The following is a 20,240-nucleotide window of genomic DNA, read 5'->3' on the forward strand; positions in this document are numbered from 1 at the left end:
CGAAGAAAGAGAAAAGAGAAAAAAGAAGAAAAAAAGGAATTACCTCCTTCGGGCGTACTAAAAAGGGAAACCCCGCGAGGCCGGTTGCCCTAGCGACCTTAAGGCCAGAACGGCCCCAGCCCATTGGCTGAGACACAGGAGCCAATGAGAAGGCGCGATGTTGACTGGGGTCTTAAGATGGCTCCTGGGCTGCCGCTTCCTGACAGGTGAGTACGGCTTACGGAGGGCTGGTTACCCGGCTGCTTGGGCTCGGGCGTGATGAGTTCGGGAGGGCCTCTTGCGGGCAGCCGAGAGAGCAGGCATGGGCGGCCTCATAGTTCCTTGGCCAAGCCTCCTGGAGTAGGCTAGAAAAGCCCCCGGTCCGGGCCTGCGGAATTGACGGCGGGGCCGCCCTCCGCTTTCCTCGGAAGGGGAGTCGCAGCGTCCTCCCCAGCCTGTTAGTGGGAGGGAGTTTCTCAATCCCACCCTGGTCAAAGTGAGAGGACAGTGAGGAGGCTTTCGACTGGGGAAACAGGCTCGTGTTTACAGTTGCTGTATCCCGGAAAACAGCTCCAGTTAATGAGAATGCCAGCAGGCTAGACATCATTCGGAATCTGCAGCGCTTAGTTCTGTGCCCGGGAGGGGATTCTGCCTGTTCTGGGATTGGAGTGTGGCATTGCCGCCAGAAAGCCCGCAGAGTTCCGGGTTGTGCAGCCCTGCAGGAACAGGTGTACCTTCTAGACCCATCCTCTTGCAGTCTTGGGCCTTGTAAGTATTTTAACGGTGGAATCGACTTAAAATGAGCTTTGAACTGTTAACTTGGTTTATTGTCTTTCCATGCAGGATCTTGGGTCTGGGGAAATTTTCTCCAGGCCTCAGGTAAGCGACCGCTCTCTTTAATTAAAACAGTTGCATACATGCAGAATCTTGCTAAATAAGTAGTTTTTCTGGATAGGCCGATTGTCAACTTAAATTCGCTCTCAGGCCTGTGATTCAGTTGTCCTTTCTGTACCCTTTTTGAGAAAAGGAGAACATTGATTTCATAAAAGTAAATAGGATATTTACATTAATGTTGATGTTAGCATACTTGAAAATAGTAACTATTTTTAAGTCACAGAAACTTGATTATGATGTAAATTATTTAACAATCTAAATAATTGTGATGGCTTATGATTAGTATACAAGTGAAATTAATTTTAGATCAGACCAAGTTCAGGTTTCTGGGATTATTTCTAATCAAATACAAAATATGGTAAATAAGACAGCCTTATACAATGAAAATGGAATTTAAATTCTGGAAAGGAGCCAGAAAACATTTACTCATTGAGCTGCTCAAATATATCTTGTGGGTTTTGGTTAAAAGCAACTGCCTGGTTGTCCAGAAAATAGACATTATTGCTCAAACCTCTGACTGTGACTTTGATGTATGCAATGCAATTTAGTATAGCATCTTACATAGCTTTCTGTACTCAAAAAGTATAGAAAAAAATTCTTCTTAACCAAATTTAACAAGTCTTTAAATGTAGGCTAAATCGTTCTCAGACCCAGTCTCAAATTCTTGCCCCCACTTACAACTCTGCCCTTTAAAAGTTCATAATCTAAAGCCATGGGGCTCTATTTTTGTAAAACAAGTGGATCAGAATGTATTAGGCAGGTGAATTATTCCATCTGTAAGTTGGGGGCGGGGTGAGTAGGGGAGGGGTGGATATAGATAGGAATTCCCAGTGGAAGGGTTGTTGTGAAGACTAGTGGTAAACCAAGGCCTGCCACAGTGTTTGTATGTCATGTGTAACAGTGACCTGCTTTGTTTCCCCTTTCTGGTTCTTGTGTTTCCATTTGTAACTAGGGTTTCTTCCCCTTCTCAGTGTCCTGAAGTGTAGCGTCTCTCTGAAAACATCCTCTTGCCTGAGTTCCTAGGTAAAGGAGAGAAATCTTACCTACTGGGATACTGGGCTCCAATCAGGATTGCAGTCCTGGAGAGAATGGAATGTGGCATCCAGGAATGAGGTGACGCTGGGCATTTAGGGCACTTATAACATCAAAATCATAAAGAGACATTTTTACAGTTGTAAGACATCTCAGAAATCATTTGAGCAAACCTTCATTTTGCAGCTTAAGAATGGAGGCCCAGACAAATGCAGTGGCTTTCTCCTAATAATGTTGTTCAGGACTAGAAACCATCTTCCGACATTGAAGACCGTTTTCCCCTATAACCAGTGCACAATCTAGAACAGTTTTTATTATAATTTGATTTCTCCCTGGATGCTGTATTTTGAAAGATTGTGTCTACTAAACCATATTTATGAATGGTTTTTCTGATAAAAACCAGGCCTATAACTACCAGTGAACCTCTGATTAACATGTGGTGAAGAATAATGCTTCACTGAATTTGTCTTTTCCCATAAAGGCAAATGGTACTGTCTCACTGAGGGAAAAAATAAAATAGTTTGAGCTTTTTGAAATTAGCTTAGAGACCCCTGTTACTATATTCTTACTTAGATTAGGACCTACTGAACTGTATCCTGTTTTCGATTCATTGTTACCTGACCAACTATGCTAAATAATGACAATGGGTGATTTTCAAGGGCAAAAAAAAAAAAGAAAAAAACCTAGTTATTCAGACTAGGACAGTATATAAATATTTTCAGTTCATGTCAAATTGTGTCAGCCCAGGACTAAAGATATGTTCTGCATGGTACACATAGAATGTCTTTGAAAATAATTGTGGGATCGAATAAATCTTAACTCTAGAGGTAGAGGGTGTATAAAATGAAGAAGGTGATATACAAAACCATAGAAAGACAAAGGATCCTGAGTCACTTACATTTTCCTTAGGGCTAAAATAATTATATTGAAAATTATTTGGTTGCAAGGTAAAAAAAAGAAAAGAAAACTTATGAATTAATACATTGGCTGTTATATGGACTTGGCTATAATCTATAGTAAAAAATTAAGTTTCTGTTTCTCTGGTATTCCACGTCTCCTGAGACTGGCTGAGTGAATTTTCACAGTTAAAGGGTAATTTGGGATTATCTGCTTTAAAATAAAGAACTGTAATCTGAAAGGCATGAGTAAGAGACACTTCAAAGAAATAGAGAATCATCTTCCACAGCAGCCAAAACAGGAATTACAGGATACCTAACATGGTGCCAGTTGGAAACTTTGTGAGTGACAAGTATATGCTATGAATAGAAAGACTGTTTTCAAACATGAGTCCAAAGCAAAAGTCACTAAGCAGCCACTCCATATTGGCTGATCTGTAATTGGGCTGTTGCTTACACAGGCAACTCCATTTTGCAGGCTCCGCAGTGAGTGGCAGCAGTTACCCGTGTTTATCAGTGACTGCTGAGTCTTCCTTGTTTTTTTTTTTGTTTGTTTTTGAGAGTTGTGGGAAAATGGCACATGACTTTAAAGATTTTCAAGAGTGGAGTTCAGAAACATACCTGATTTGAATTTTGCCTGGATTTACTGGTGGATTCCATTTTTTTTTTTTTTTTTGAGTTATTTTAATCTTTTTCCTTTGGGTATACTCAAGAAATCATGATACCAGGCAGATGCCATATTGAGGACAGATTTTAATGCCACATCAGCAGGAGCTAAAAATATGTAATTTTGAGAAAATTTTAAAAGCTATAAAAATGCATAACCACTTGAAGGCTGATGAGCAACAACAACAGCAAAAAGCATGCCTTCTTCAGGGCAACTGAGACTGCTCCCCAGAGGGAAGCATGTTTGGGTGTCCAGAGCATAGACTGTCACCCTGCAGAGATGCTAAAACAGTGGTTTAGTGGAAGACCTGTGCACTGCCCATTGGAGAGGCATATGCTTTTCATGAGCAGTCACATCTGAAGTCCAGGCCAAGGAATACTTGACTCAAAAATTCAACAGAATCTTGCCATGTGTGCAGATGTCATTTCATGAGGCTAGAGATTTTTGCCTGTTTTATATACTTCTTTCCCCATGGTCTTGAAGAGTGTCTGGGACACAGGTGGGCATGTAAAAGATTTTATGGACAGAAAGGGAAACAGTTATTTCTAATATAGATCCCAGTGATGCTAAGAAATTTCTTATTAAGTCCTTAAATGATAATGAGCGTAAAGGTATACTGTATGCCCATGACCAAGTCATACTGTAACTTATTACTGCTTTCTTCCCCTTACTGTCAGAACAGGAGAAATCTTTTTTTATTAATAGCATGACATCTGTTTTTCAATATTGGCATATTTTACATGATGTCTTTTGTGGTATCAGAATATCTCAAGAGTACTTCTGCTCCAACTTTAAAAATCCACAGACAGGTTTAGGGCTAGATCTGGGTTTTATGGGGCCTGGAGCTTATGTAACTTCGGGTCTCTTCTTTTAAAAAAGAAATGCAATTTCTGAATAGAAACTAGGTACAGTGCTTTGGAAGGACCTGTGCAAATAAAGAACCTTGGAGCTTAAGGTTACCATTATCTTCCTGGTAATTTGCCTCTCATTTTATTGCTCCATTCAGAAAATGAAACACTAACATTTGTTATAGATACTTCACATCATACTGTGAATATCAAGGAAGCAAATGATTGCATCAGTTGCTAAGTGAGTGCACCACAAGTTTTAGAAACTTCAAAACTATCTTATGAACCCTGTCACCCATAATAGAAGTGATAAAAATGTAATACATGGGCACGGAAATAATAATACCAAAGAGAACTTAACATTTATTGAGCCCCTAGGACCTCCTAAACACTGTGTTGAGGGGCTTATCTCATTTAATCCTCAGAGTAACCCTATAAGCAGTATAATTATCCTTGTGTTACAGATAAAGAAATTGAGGTTCAGCGATGTTAAATGATTTCCTCATACCACTAGTAGTGGCAGAGTCAAGATTCTAGTTGGAGCAGTTAGATGCCAGAGTTCTTCCTCATAAAAAGCCAACAGAATATTTGGTGAGGATATTTCAGAGACCCCCCAACTGATGAGCTGGACCAAAACCACAAAAAGTAAGATCTGATTCTTTGGACCTGGGAGGAGGTCTTTAAAAGGTAACAGAAATCTGTTACTGCAAAATCCCCAATGCGTTTGTCTCAGAGAGAATGGTAATTTTTTTTTAAACAATATGGGACAGAAAACTGCAAAACAAATTTCTATCCTTCCATTTCATTACTTCAGATTGATAGTAAATCATGAGCAGTACAGCTGACTTCTCTATTTAGGCATCTTTTGAAGGAACTGGTTTAGGCTCAGTATATGTGCTAAAATAGACTGTACCATGGAGATCAATAGTGAATATGTACTCAAGTATTATAATTTTAGGAAATGATTACAGTTCTGCTATTTTAAGTCATTTTTTTAAAACTTAATGGTTCTCTCTACCAATGGACTGTATAGCTATTGCTAAATTTTACCTTGAACTTTACCGTTAGCTTCCCAAATATAGTATTGCGACTTTAAAAAGCTGTACATTTTTGTTAAATTGTTAGGATTATATTTCATTTAATATTATTTTAGCAAACACTACTAAACTGAAAATTAGGATATCCTTTTTATTACCATACCTGCCTCAAACTACTTACATAGCTTAACATTTTTCCTTTAGTTATTTTCCTGCTTCTTAGACAATACACCCTCTGAAAGCTTTGTGCATTAAATATAGGTGAAACATGCAACTTTATTCTCTAATTGGAATAGCTTGAAATATGGTATTTTAATCTTAAATTGCTTGCAAAGTATGTTGTTAGGCTTTTAACATTCTTGAGCAATGCTTTACTGAATTTTATGGTTTTTTGTAGACAGAACTACTCATATTAGAGAATTAGGGTCCTATTTTCTTTACCTGTAGGTGTATGTTGTAACAAACTTGTTTAAACAGCTTTTAAACTTCTAAACTGTTTTTTACTTACACAAGTGAAGATTTTAATCATTTTAATATAACAGGTCCATCCTATGACATTTTAGATTAAAAAAGAAAAGTTTAGATGGACTGTTCCCAAGCCATTGTTGTAATTATTAGGCTCCTGGAATGTCTTGTAATGGTCTTAAAATTATTAATCTTTTAAGACCATTACAAGACATTCCAGGAGCCTAATAATTAATAAAAATTAATCTTTTTCCTCATAGAAGAAAAGATGTGGAGTGGGCTGCTACCTCCTGGCCTAAATGAAAGTGATGTTGAGTCCAACTCTGAAGACGAAGCTACATTGGAGAACTCTGGACTTAACTTACAGGAAGATAAAGAGGATGGGAGCATCAGTAAAACAGAAATCACAGGTTTCTCAACAGATGAACCAAAAACTGAAATGGAGTCAAATGTAAATGCCTATGAAGAGTGTCCTTCTGGAATTCCCATAGATATGTGGAATGTAGGTTTTCTCTGAAATGCTCTTGCTAAAGCCTGTATGTGTGTGTACACAGCCCTTTGTGGATCTCTGCCCTGGTCAGAATGTGTGTGTTTTCTTGGGACTTAACAGGGTGGGAGATGGACTCAGGATGCTTTTGCTATTCTCTGAGGCATTGGCCACTTAGATACTTTATTTTGTTTTTCATAGAAAGACAAAAGGGAAAAAAAAAAACTCAAACCACTATATGGGATTAGCTGTTTGCCTAGTGCGGAGCATGAGGAGTTTCTGTCTTTATTTTATGTTTTATTTATCTTTTTTGTTATGTGCGTGAGTTTCACTCTCAAATTATCAAATGACTTAAAACAAGTGAGTATCAAAACTCAGGTTGTGAATCTCAGAGAACAGAGCATCTCAAGAACTGACTACCATCATTAAATTGGTGTCTTTATACATGCCAGAATATAATTGTTTTATTACTTAATGTGTTACTTTTTAAATGCATGTTTTCCTGGAACGTTTATTTGCTTCTCAATATTTTTTTTCTTTTACATAGAAATTTCAAGAATTGCATAAAAAACATTCTGAACAGAAAAACACAACCTCAAGATTCAGAGGGAAAAAAAGAAAACGCTCCAGAAAAGGTGTTTTGTTTTAATTCAGGTTGTTAGTCATGCTAATGCTAACTTGTGACTGAGTTCCACAATTTTTTAAAAATATGATTTTGAAATTGCTGGAGTTAGGTATTGACACTGTGAATTCTTTTCAGATAAATTGAAGAATGAGAAAGAATCTCATAGGTAGGTAGAATTTAAAGTAGTTATTATTTTAGGCCATTGTAGAAATTGTTGAACTAATTGTCTCTGATAGTAATTGAATATATGAACTAGTAATTGTAGTAACCAATTAAAAACAGTAAAAATAAAAGATAGTCTATATTGTATAAAACAAAACTTACTGTCTTCTTTTAGTGAACAGTCCTCAAATGAAACCCAGTGGAAGGAGCTTACACAGTATTTTGGAGTCAATGATAGATTTGACCCTCCTGTTAAAAGGAAAAAAGTTGAGAAGGTAAGATTTTTGTTATTGCATCTTATACCAGCTAGAAGGGTACGTCTGTGATTAGCCTTGCCTAGAGCACTTGTCCTCATTAATTCATTCAGCTAAAAAGTTAGGATGCCTACTATGTACCCAAAACACTGCTAAATAAGTAAATATATAGTTATTAAAAAACTGTTAACAGAACAGGTCATTGTGAAAACATTAAAATGGGGCTGCACTTTAGCATGGATGGTCAAGGAAAGCCTTTCACAGAAGGTGCCCCATCACCGAGACCTGAAGGATGGAAAAAACTGTCTACATAAAGAATGCTAGCACAGAGGCATCAGTAAAGATCCTAGGGAAGAGTCGTCCTAGGACATTCCACTAAGTGTAGGAAGGCCAGCTTGGCTGGAATGGGGTCAGCAAGGAGGAGGGTAGCCCATGATACGATTAGAGAGGCAGGCAGGCAGTGATCAAATTGTGTAGGACCTCAAAGGGCATGGTAAGGAAATGGGTTTTATTCACAATGCAATTGGGAGTCAAAAAGGCTTTTAAGTCAAGAGAATGACATGATCTATGTTAAAAAGATTCGTGTGGCTGTTACTTGGTGAATTGATTGTGAGACAGCAAAAATAGATTGGAACAGAATAGATAAGAGACTTCTAGGCATAAGATGATGATGGACTGAACCAGAACGATTCTGCTGAAGAAGGAAAATGGATGGATTTGAGGCATATTGTAGAAGTAAAATTGATGATATTTGCCTCTGGATTGCTTGAGAGGTGCTAGGGAGGGTTTGGGTCATATGGAAGGAGAGAGACCCGTTCAAAGCTTTGGCTTAAGCAGTGGTGTGAATAGTGATGTTACAAAGAGAAATTTGGGGAGGGGAAAGGATTGAGAGTGGGTCCTAGCCAAAGTTCAGTTTGGGACTTGAGTGTTACTGGGAAGCAGGAGCAGAGTAGATGGTTAGTATAAAGAGGTAGGAATTCAGGGGAGAGTCTGACCTTGAGATGCACATTTGGGGTTGTCAGTTTCTAGACATACTAATACGTTGTAAAGGCTGGTATGAATGAGTAACTCACATATTCACTCAGGGAAATGTTGACATTCACACAGGGAAATGTTGGAGCATAAAAATCAAGTGCTCAGTTGTAGAGCTGGAGGTACAGGGGCTGGTTGAAACCCAAGTATATTGTATCCTGTGTGTAGTAGACAGATGCCTCTTTCATGGATCATTGCTGTAGACTGTTGTGTGTACCTAGAGACCTTTGTCATTTTCTGATCCATCAGTGTTTCTTCCAAAGTACCTCTGATTTTAAATCCATCATTGCACGGTACTGTGTCATTGAGGGTGCACACGTTTAGGAACGGGCAAAACAGAATATTGCATGTGAATTTTTTGATTCCAACTTTGCCAAAGTTTCTTATCATCCAAAAACAGTCCCTGGAACGCTGGGGAATTGGAACCGGAAACTCTTTCTGCCTCAACTAATTATTGCTGCTGAGCAATCTCCTTTTTACAAGTGTTCAAGCAGGTGCGGAAATGCTAAATTTCTTGCAAAGAAAAATCACTGGTACAGTTGAAACTAGAAAGCAAGTTTCATGACACCAGTCTCAGTTTCCTAGGCTCAATGCAGAAGGGGTGTTAACCGTTTGCAAGTGTAATTGCCATTCTCTTGTGATGCCGATGAGCTGAGAGCAGTGGCTATGTGGTGGGGGATGCTCTTGACTGTACCAAATGTGTTCTAAGGCATTATGGAAGAGGACCATGCTGGCAGCTCGGGTTTGTATGTTATCTCTGGCAGACCTGTCATAGAGTTCCAGCTGCTGGGTGGATTGTTCTTTTGATGGAAAGAATGGTCAAAGATTGATTCTATTAGGAAATATTTTTTTTTAATTTTACTTGTGAATTAGATGGTCTTTGATTTTCACCTGTTTACAGTATTTGTTATGTTTTCTCATAACTATATTGGCATTACAATGTTTAAATTATTTCTTAGTGAAATTAAAGCCACGAAATGAACTTCCTAGCTACTCTAAAAAGTACAGACTTAGAGATTTGTTTTTACAGTCTATCTTTATTAAAAGTTTATTATCCTACATATAAATTGTACCTTCTTGATGCCTGCTAGACACCAGGCTTACTCTTATTCATTGTCTAGGATTTGGAATTTGTATGAAGTTACTTTCATAAAGGTTACCAGGATTCTTTGCACAAAATTAAACAACTCAATTTTAGGAACCAGTGTTCTATTTCACATTATGCATTAAATGTGTTCTAGAAGAATATCATAACCCAAACACTTTTGAAAATGAGGTCTCTGTTTAAGGGAGTCTGCTATAAGTCCTTTTGTAATTGCCCATTGATCTGTTTTATAAGTTTGGTTTTTCCTAATGGTGGTTATTCATCCATATAAATGACATCTGGCTAAGGAAGTTATGGCAGTTTTCTAAACAAAGAGACTTAGCTGGCTAGGCTTCTATCTGACCAGGATTTTTCTCGCATTTAATATTTCACAGATAAACACAAGCACAAGAGGAAATGAAGGACTTAGTGCAGCCAGATTCTTTCATGTTCTCTTGGTAGTTTGGTATCATTGCATGCCCCCAGGTTCCCTCTCATTCTTTGGTTTGGGATCATTGGTTTACATGGCACTCCTTTGGCTGTCTGCTGAAGTTTCTACTGTGAATCCAACAGAGTAAATAAACTTGAAAAAATATCCACATTGGAGATGCTGAGATAAAAACTAGGACTAAATTTAAGTCCAGCACATAGTGGCAACTGCTCATGAAATTTAGAGATGGTCATGAAAATCTGTGATGCAGTTAGAACAAAACTAGCGTGAATTTCCATCCACTGTTTTGTTTCTCTGCAGCAGAAGCTGATCTGTTAAAATAGCTGAGAGAACTTTCTTATTTTGTATTCACTCAGCCCTCTAAAATGGTAAAACAAACTTCTTAATCTTGTGTCTATCGTGCAGTCTTTTTTTTCCCCTTTTCTTTTTTGTTTTTTGGAACACTGCCAAGCTGAAACTGTTGCTCAACCAAGAATGTCTGTTTACTGCACTGCTGTCACCTGCCTCTCAGACAATGCAGAGGCTTGTATTTTTTAAACATAATCTTCCTAATATCCAAAGCTGTTTTAAAGTGTTCTTTGTATTAAATACAGCTATAATTGTGTTTCTGGCAGCAGTCCTGGGACTTACTCGTAATTCTGTAATCATAACATAATTATTCTGAATCTGTGGGAATTTCTTTAGAATAAATTTCACTCGTTAATTTCACTATAAATGTCTCAAGTATTCTTTAGTTGGGTCAGTTTGATTAGTCAGCAGTCATTATTGAAGTAATTTTATGTATACCTAATGGATACTTTTTGGCATGAAAAACCAGTGGTTATTAAATGTTAGAGTAATTGTACAGTGTCTTTGATGAATTTTTCAAGTTGTTTATGAGAGGAAACTGGTATTTGTGTAGTGTAGCTTTTTTGAAAAAAATTTTTTTTTTTTTTTTAGCAGAGTGCTTTCTCCAAACAGACTCTTCCATGGTTCTCCACTACATAGACCAGTTAAAAGGCTGGCTTCCTTGATTGGATGGAGGGAGGGTATATGGATGTGGAGGGAGGAGGTATAGGAGAGGGAGGTTTAGGGGTGTGGCGGGAGAGGTATGGGGAGTGTTGTCACCTGGTATCAGTTACAAAGCATTCCCTCTCCTTTCCTGTGTGATTCCTGTGGGGTGGATTGATAGGTCCAGTGTTATTCTCATAATACAGATAAAGAAACTGATGCTCAGCATAATTTGCCTAAGAAAATAAACCAGGTGAGAAGTGAAGTGAGACTTTAAACCCAAGTCATTTGGTCCCAAATGTAGATTTTTCTGAACCTGGTTTTATTTTTTTTACCTGACTCATTTGATTTCGGGTTTTTTTTTTTTTTTTTTTTTTTTTTTTTTTTTTTTTTTTTTTTTTTTTTTTTTTTTTTTTTTTTTTTTGAGACAGTCTTGCTCTGTCACCCAGGCTGGAGTGCACTGGTACAGTCTTAGCTCTGCTACCCCTGGCTCCCGGCTTCAAACGATTCTCCTGCCTCAGCCTCCCAAGTAGCTGGGACTACAGGTACATGCTACCAGGCCTGGCTAATTTTTGTATTGTTAGTAGAGATGGGGTTTTATGGTATTGGCCAGGCTGGTCTCAAGCTCCTGACCTCATGATCCACCCACCTCGGCCTACCAAAGTGCTCGGATTACAGGCATGAGCCACGATGCCCAGCTGACTCAAGTGATTTTAAGTGGGTATGATTTTTATATATAAAGTTAACAAAATCATAAATAAATAAGTACATGATTTACATTTATATATGAAGGTACCTCTTCTCCCCCGCACATACTGCCCTTCTTTATGAAGAGATTGCCTCATTTTTTTCTAGATATGTAAGTTCAGTAAAACAAACTTTAGTGGATAATTCATTTGTATTAAGCTTTAAAAAATGAATATATTATTCAAATAAATATTTAGTAGCAGAATTTTCATAGAAATATATTGTGGTATAGTTTGACTTTAAAAGCTTTAATCACATATAAAAGTTATTCTACATATGCACATATAGACATTAGCCCATAACGTTAAACCAAGTACCCATACATTTCTTAGATATTTGTAGTCCTATCTTCTTGGCATCTATAGTAAAACTTTAATAATTGGCAATTGCTGCCTTATGGGTTAGATACTTCCTTTAGATGAATTTTTTACCTGTGGCCAAATTGTCATTCCTAGGTTCGTCTGTGTTGAGATATATCTTAAATTATGTTTTGATTCTAGCCAAAAGGCAACTTAGAAGCACACCAAGGCACTGCAGGCTGTCAATAGCTCCTTTGTGCCTCCTGCCACTCCTATGGTATGGAAGACATCCTAGATAAAGTCAAATAAAGGCTACTCTTGAGTCCAGCTTAAAACTTTTCAAAAAGCCTTAATACTCAGACTCTATTTCATGAGACTGCTTACTGACAAAGTTGAATGCTTGGCTCTTGTGCTTGGGTCTGAGCTCTTGAAGAACTATGATAAAGTCTGTAGCCTTCTAGAGATAAGCCTTCTCTTTTGCACTAATGGTATCCTGATATTTAGGTTTAATAATAGGAGCAGCTTATTATTTATTGAGTGACTACCATATTCTAAAAATGTGGCTAGGTATTTTATATACATTTTCTTTGACTCATCATAATCTTGCAGAGAATGTGGTTTTATTCCCATTTTATTACATGTGAGATAACAGCAACCCACTGAAGTTTAGAAATTCACTCAGGGTTGCTTAGTTCATAAGTAGAGGAGCTGGTCTTTGATCCTGGGTCTGACCCTGCCAGCTGTGCTCTTTGTTAGCTGCTGGGAACTTATAGTCTTAAAGGAGATGGGAATGTTTTACTGAGTGTTTTGAGTATATTTGGAGTATTAATATGTTTTTATGGACACAAAGCTTGAGTGTACATGGAACCAGGAGTGTTTTAGAGCTAAAAGAAGCTGTTGCATTCTATTTCAATAAATTGCCAGGAAGAGAGAAAAGGGCTAAAGACAAAGTTGAAAATGTGATAGAAACCTAGGATTTTTGTTTCTAGAGGGGTTACTCATTCAAGCCAGTCTTCTATTAGCTTTGAGGAAAATGAGGCTATGAGTCAAGTATGTCATTTACCCAGAGCTTTGATTACATTTCCTGTCTTCTAGTCCTGTGCTCTTTCTACTGTGATATGCTATCACCTTTAGATGCTGTTCTGAATGGCTGGGGGAATGGACAGGAGTGGATGCTGTTACTGACCAGGTTGCTGAGATGAAAGGTTGGAGCAGGTCTAGGTTGACTGCTTCCTTGCATGAGATTGGCTAAGGTCTGAGTTGAGGTATCAGGCTGTGCAAGAATTTGTAGTGCAAGGAAAATTGTAGTTTGATATTAATGTTTTGTATAAATACATTTTGGCACATACAAATATGTGTCAGTGGCATTTGAGGCAATGCCTAATATTCTGCACAGGAAAGTCAGGCTATTGTATTTACATTTTTTAAAGAAAATAACTATTTTCAATATAAATTAAATAATAAAGCTGTAGTCGCAGGTACTAGATTAAGCTCTGGGAGCCCAAGATGGAGAAGATACTCTCCATGCCCTTGAGGAATATATACTCTAGTACCAGGATTGATTTTTATATAAATGAATACAATACATGTAACTCTGTTTTAACCATAGGGACATTATTACTTCAATATTGCTGTTGTGAATACTCTTGGAAGCTTCTCAGAGTAGTTGGTATATAGTAAATGTTCCCAGTTTGAGGGGTCCTTTCAGTGTGAATGCAAACATGGATGACTGCAATGTGAATATCAACTCAGTAGCAAAGAATGAAAGAGTGTCTTCTATGTAGAAGGAACTGGACTGGATCCTGGGACACACCAAGCCAGTGACGCACAGTCTGCTCCCACTGAGTATAGGACCCAAGAGAGGAGAATACACAACTCACTGTAGTGTGTCAGACAAGTAAGTGATGAAGGGACAGATACAGCAACAGCACAGAGTGGATAGCCTGGTGTGGGGTTTGGGGAGGGTGATAGGGTCATAGGTATGTAGGGCTGAGGGACTCTGCATAGATACAGAAGGTAACATTTGATGTGAGCCTAAAGGGATGATTAATAATTTTCAAAGAGAAGCATGTCAGATGCACAGGGAAAATAAAGAAAATGGTAAATGTGATCACAGATGAAAAAGCATAGTGTTGCTGAAGATGGGGCTGAGAAAGCATTTAGGGACCCCACTATGAAGGGAGTGGGATGTTATTCAAAGGGAGATATGAAGTAAGTGCTTTAAGCTGGGTGATGACATGATACCTGTTTCAGAAAGAGAAGGCATGTTTGGAGATGGTTATAATATTCCAAATAAGGGATCACATGCCCCTGAGGAAACACAGAAGGAAGAAATGAGAGACTTTTTGCCAAAATAGAGTTCAGATAGGAGCAAGGGGTTAGAAGCATTGAAGATAACTGAGGATTCTGTCAAGGGTGACTAAGGAGGAGGAGAAGCAGGGCAGCAAGGGCTTGTTACAGACATCATGAAATTGAACACCTTGCCTTTGGAGGCCTTCACTATGAAGATGATTAGCAAGTAGCCGGAGATGTGGGTACTGGTGTGGGGAGAAGTCAGATGTTTTGAATTATTTAGAGAGCTAAATCAGCTCATAAAAAGTAATTGAAGCTCCAGGACAGAGTAGATTACTGGAGAGGGTGAAAAGTAAGAAGAAAAATATGCTAATCAGAAACTTCAGGAACACTGTGATTAAGGGACAACTAGAGGAGATAGTGGGTAGTTTTAAGAATGAGGACACAGTTGACATATATTTTAGCATACATTAGAATCATATGGATTGCTGGGTCCCCAGCCCTGCATTTTTCACAGAATTTGCATTTCTAACAAGTTTTCAGGTAATGTTGATACTGCTAGTCTAGTACTTAAGCTTTGAGAACCACTGGCTTAGAGTTTAGGGTAATCGTGGGTTGCAAGTTAGGGAGGGAGAAGAGGATCCGGGAAGGGACTGAAGCACTGTGCCAGGGAATGAGGTTCCAGTGAAGACAAAGCAGATTGATTGGGTAGAAAGACAGGATGAGTGGAAGGATTGTATTCAGGGAGTAGAATGCAAGATTACAAAGTTTTGGTTGAACTTGCAGGTGATGTCTGTAACATGACATACAGCAATCTTACCAAAGTATACTGATGTACAGAGAGATAAGGAGTGTGTGCCTGAATGTAACTCAGTGTACTACTTTCCTCATGGAGAAATTCTTGTCCCCCACTACCCCCAGCAAAACTCATCTAGACAAAACTGTTTTGTTGTTGTTTTTAATAGATGGGGTCTTGCTCTGTCACCCAGGTTAAACTGCATTTATTGATTAGAGCCTACTGCAGCCTCAGACTCTTAGGCTCAAATGGTCCTCTTGTCTCAGCCTCCCTAGTAGCTCTGGGACTATAGGTGTGTGTCAGCAAGCCTAGCAACTACAAAACTGTGTTTAGTCGTGAAGCTGATTTATATTCTGGCACAAGCTGCTTATATTTACATGGACCAAAATAAACAATTCATTGATTGGCACTGCGCACAGACCCGACCTGGTACACAGGCCATGGCTGAAGCAGCACTGGCCTAGAGTATAGATTTGTGAAGTGTGTGAAGTTAGAAGTCTCAGGGTGTTATTTGGACCATCAGGAGAAGAGTTCTGCAGAAATGGAAGAAAGGGATGTTTCTGGAGACTGGTAGATGATCACAAGACAAGAATGGGAGGTGGGCATTAAATCCATATGGTCTCAGGTCAAAGACCATGAAGTGCTGTTGAATGGGCTCCAGCTACACAGGAAAGCAAGCAGAAAAGCCTGTTGGCCTTGCAGGTATGGACTGCTTAGGTGGGGACTGTGAGAAGGAATAGTCTTCTCTTAGCAACAGACATCAGTGACAACCTCACTGGTCTTTGTTTCTGTAATCTTTTTAGGCAAATTATGTTGTGCTTATTTTTTATATCTCAGCAAAGTCTATACAGGAACAAAATTTCTCTCAGTTGACTGGCATAATCAAGCAATATGCTGATGGAGGAGACATTCCGTTATTAAATAAGGAAGAAGTCTGTAAGAGGTAGAGTATTAACTGTGAATGTGGAGGTTAAAGTATCTACTAGATAAGCCATTGTTGGGATAAAATTTGCTTCTAAGAAGCATATATTAGACCATATTTTAAGTTTTTTATTATCTAAAGTAACTTATTTTCACAAACCAGAGCTCCGGTTATTTAAGTCCAAGCATCTTTTTATAAATGTGTGATGCATTCTATCCTAGTCTGTTTAGTAATCTTAGGAAAATTAAGATTTCCTGAAGTATCTTTAGTAAATAAAAACATATTCGTAAGAAAATAAAATCATTCTTATGTGTAATTTTCCTCTGCTGTTTAATATTCAGCCTAATGGTCATAGTCAAACACTATGGAGGGCTATTGATTGAAAATCTTGAGCTATAGGAATGGGCAATAAGGAAAGAGACAGAAGAAACTTTTGGTTGAGAATGTAGGCTCTGAGCAAACCTGAATTCATGTGATGGCTTTACCACTTACGGACTCTGGCTTTGGCCAAGTTCAGGAGTCTCAGGCTCTATTTCCTCATCTTTAAAACAGGATAGCATTATTATTCATGGAATTGTTATAAGAATTAAATAAGCTTTTTTTCTTTTCTTTTCTTTTCTTTTTTGCTTTTTGAGATGGAGTTTTGTTCTATTGCCAGGCTGGAGTGCAGTGGCGTGATCTTGGCTCACTGATGTCTGCCTTCTGGGTTCAAACAATTCTTCTGCCTCAGCCTCCCAAGTAGCTGGGATTACAGCTGCATACCACCACACCCAGCTAATTTTTGTATTTTTAGTAGATATGGGGTTTCACCGTGTTGGCCAGGATGGTCTCGATCTCCTGACCTCATGATCCGCCTGCCTTGGCCTCCCAAAGGGCTGGGATTGCAAGCATGAGCCACCGCACCTGGCCTAAATGAGCTTTCTTACAGTACTAAGCCCAGAATCTGCCACGTAATAAACACTCTGTAATTTTTACCTATTGTTATTATTAACATTATTGTTGTTATTAAGGGAAAATGTAGGCTTTAGATTCACAAAAATCTGTATTTGCCACTTATTTTTATTAGTCCAAGAAGTTATATGACCTCAGGTAAGCCATTTATTGTCTCAGCCTTCTGGTACCAATGGGAATGGTAACAGCTACCTTCTGGTGTTATTGTGAGAATTAAATGGTTTACATATGTAACACATTCAGTGTAGTCCTGTGGTATAGTATTGGCTAGCAAATGTTTGCCTTTCCTTCCTGCCCTTAATTTTTAGGTTTCTTTTCTTTTTAGTCAGGCCTTGAAAAGAGGATAGACCAGGCTGTGGATGAGTGGAATATTGAGAAGGCTGAGGAACTTAGCAACCACCTAGCTACTCGAGAGGTGAGTCAAATTGGGTACACATTTTCTGTATTTTCAAATTGTCTAAAATGAATGTATATTCTTTTTATGATCATTAATGAGGATTAAAATATTTCATCTATGGTTTTCCTTTTTGTCCATTTTTTTCTCTCTCATTCTGTCATTTATTTTGAAATGCTAGGTTTTATTTTGTCTTTAATGTTTTAAAATTATTCTAGTCTAAAACTCTTGCTAGAAATAATCCATGATTGATATTGAACCTTAGATTTTACCTAGATCACAGGTATGATTAAAAGGCTAGCTTGCTTTTCCATTTGCATCTTTAACTCATTTGAACTCTGAGGGCAACTGTATATTCGAAGGTCACACCCCTCAACATTTTCTTAACCCTTGGTAAAACACTTTCTTTTTTTTTTTGAGACGGAGTTTCACTCATGTTACCCAGGCTGGAGTGCAATGGCGCGATCTCGGCTCACCGCAACCTCCGCCTCCTGGGTTCAGGCAATTCTCCTGCCTCAGCCTCCTGAGTAGCTGGGATTACAGGCACGCGCCACCATGCCCAGCTAATTTTTTGTATTTTTAGTAGAGACGGGGTTTCACCGTGCTGACCAGGATGGTCTCGATCTCTTGACCTCGTGATCCACCCGCCTCGGCCTCCCAAAGTGCTGGGATTACAGGCTTCAGCCACCGCGCCCGGCCAACACTTTCTTACTGTTCGCTCAGCACATTCCCCTCAGCCCTAAAGAATTTTGGTCATTTTGTTTTCTATAGTATAAAACTAATAGATACATTGGATATTCTTTTTCCAAGTACAGAAGGCCACAAGAAGATTCTGACTTACACTCCTGGAGGTGGGTGTGGGCAAATTCCCCTAGTTGAGAATTAATGTCAGTATAGATTAAAGAGTTTAAATTGGCATGTGTTTTGTTGGTGGTGGTGTTTTATAATTCCTTTTTTTCCTTCCTAGGAAAAAATCTCTACCATAGCCTTTTTTAGTGCCTTGGTCCTTCCCTCCTTCACCTCAGACTTTAACTACTACATAGTGTTTAGTTACATAGAGAGCATCATGGGTTATCTAGGTAAATTACTGGCCACACTCACTATTCTGACTTGTATGTGGACTTTTTATCCTAAACTGAGACCAGAGATAAATTTGTGATTTCAGCAAATTATTCTATGGAAATACTGTTGTACTCTTTTAATATTAGATCTTATGTAAAAATATCTACTGTGGATGGATGTTTGTTGTGATTTTTGCATTTTTCGTTTTGTCGTTTTCTTTTTGGCTGCAGGCCTTAGGTATGTTGCGAATTTTTTATTTTGGCCTAGGGAAAAAACAAGTTCAGAAAGGGGATTCAGAGATTATTTCTTTTTCTTTAAACCTTTTAAAGCATTTGTTACATTAAATACTTCTGTGTAGTGTGTGTGTGTGTGTGTGAGAGAGAGAGAGAGAGAGAGAGAGAAAGAGAGAGAGAAAATATATATTAATGACTAATATAAAGGAAATTATAAAGCCATGGACTTCAGTTAGGGAAATAGGCAAGAATTAACATAAATGGGACTTATATGGCCTTTCAGAAAATAAGCTGACATTTTATATAAGGTATTTTTTAATTGTAAAATTTACATAACATAAAATTTACCATCTTAATTGTTTTTAACTTTGCAGTTCAGTTGCATTTAAGTACATTCACATTGTGCGACCATCACCACCCTCCTTCTCCAAAACTTTTTGTCTTGCAGACCTGAAACTCTGTACCCATTAAACTCTGTACCCATTCTCACCTCCACCCAGCCTTTGACAGCTACTATTCTGTCTCCATGAATTTGAATGCTAAGGGTATCTCCTGTAAGTGGAATTATTTAATATTTGTGCATTTGTGCATATTTCACTTACAGTGTCCTCAAATTTACTCCACATTGCAGCATGTCAGAATTGCTTTCCTTTGCAAGGCTGAATAATAATCTTTTGTATGTCCTTGTTACATTCTGGGTTTGTATTGCATTTTGTTTATGTATTCATCTTTTAGTGGACACTTGAGTTACTTCTACCTTTGACCATTATGAGTAATGCTGTTACGAATATTGGTGTACAAATATCTGTTTGAATGCCTGCTTTCGGTTCTTTTGGGTATGCACCCAGAAGTGAAATTGCTAGATAATAAAGTATTTTTAATGTTGATTTTTTTCTTATAAGATAGAATTCTCCCCTTCCCATCTTGTAAGTTCTTGTGCTTGGAGTTTGACCATTGCTCTGTTTCATCTCTAAGGCAGCCATATTTTGATTCATTGAGTATAGCTTTCATTGTGTATCACAGCATTTTATTAATCTATTTTAGAATAGAAATGTTCAGATATCTCATTTTAATAAAGTGTGTTGAATAGTGCCACAATCTCAGTAGGGTTTCAGTATTGTTATTACAGTGGCTTCTTCAATATGAATAAAGTAGGAGTCCTCCCTCTGATGAGCTCTGTGCTGAAAATCATCTTTAAAATTCTATTCAACAAACATAATGTCTTTTGTTTGTTAGTAAGTAGACTCTTTTGGCACTTGGAATTTTTATTTCCATAGGAAGGCTTTTAGAAATAGTGGCTTCATTTCTTGGCCAGCTTGGAAGTATAGTTATTTTCAAGTATAGTGTATACTTTCAAGTAATTATACTTGAAAGCATAGCAAAATTCTACCAGTAGTATATCTAATCTCCAAATTTTGGAGAGTTGACCATGAAAACGTCAGGGAATGGTGGGGAGGGACAGACAGTGCCTGTGGGGTCGGAAGAGACTCCAATGCTTAGATACCTTTCAAGACTCTAAGGCTGGAGTATAGTGAGGAGTGGCTCAAGATTTAAGGGAGCTTTCAGGAACTGAAAGGCACACAAGGCAGCAGTAACCAGTCCCTTGGGATGCAGAAGCTGGTGGCAGTCTGGTCCGAATAT

At 38.2% G+C, this 20,240-nt stretch overlaps 1 protein-coding gene and 1 long non-coding RNA gene across 10 annotated transcripts in view; one reads left to right on the plus strand and one right to left on the minus strand.

Moving 5' to 3' along the window:
- Positions 1-461, minus strand: part of LOC108289597 — a 148,820-nt gene extending 148,359 nt beyond the window's left edge. For 3 of the 6 annotated variants that reach the window (XR_005196944.1, XR_005196945.1, XR_005196942.1), the window contains exon 1: positions 44-461. This is a non-coding gene — a long non-coding RNA (uncharacterized LOC108289597). The remainder of the gene's footprint in view (positions 1-43) is intronic. The other 3 variants (XR_005196946.1, XR_005196941.1, XR_001819229.2) reach the window with 3 other exon arrangements.
- The window catches only part of FAM204A (family with sequence similarity 204 member A), a 36,773-nt gene continuing 16,653 nt past the window's right edge, over positions 121-20,240 (plus strand). Inside the window, exons 1-7 of one of the 4 annotated variants that reach the window (XM_017509108.2) lie at positions 123-206; positions 550-747; positions 6,079-6,320; positions 6,853-6,940; positions 7,066-7,096; positions 7,268-7,367; positions 17,236-17,325. In XM_017509108.2, coding sequence (XP_017364597.1) covers positions 6,087-6,320; positions 6,853-6,940; positions 7,066-7,096; positions 7,268-7,367; positions 17,236-17,325 — 543 coding nt within the window. In that variant the 5' untranslated portion in view covers positions 123-206; positions 550-747; positions 6,079-6,086. Of the gene's footprint in view, positions 207-549; positions 748-4,440; positions 4,962-6,078; positions 6,321-6,852; positions 6,941-7,065; positions 7,097-7,267; positions 7,368-17,235; positions 17,326-20,240 lie in introns of those variants that run through there. The other 3 variants (XM_017509105.2, XM_017509107.2, XM_017509106.2) reach the window with 3 other exon arrangements.

Source organism: Cebus imitator, unplaced genomic scaffold, assembly GCF_001604975.1.
Source record: "Cebus imitator isolate Cc_AM_T3 unplaced genomic scaffold, Cebus_imitator-1.0 Scaffold406, whole genome shotgun sequence".
NCBI lineage: Eukaryota > Metazoa > Chordata > Mammalia > Primates > Cebidae > Cebus > Cebus imitator.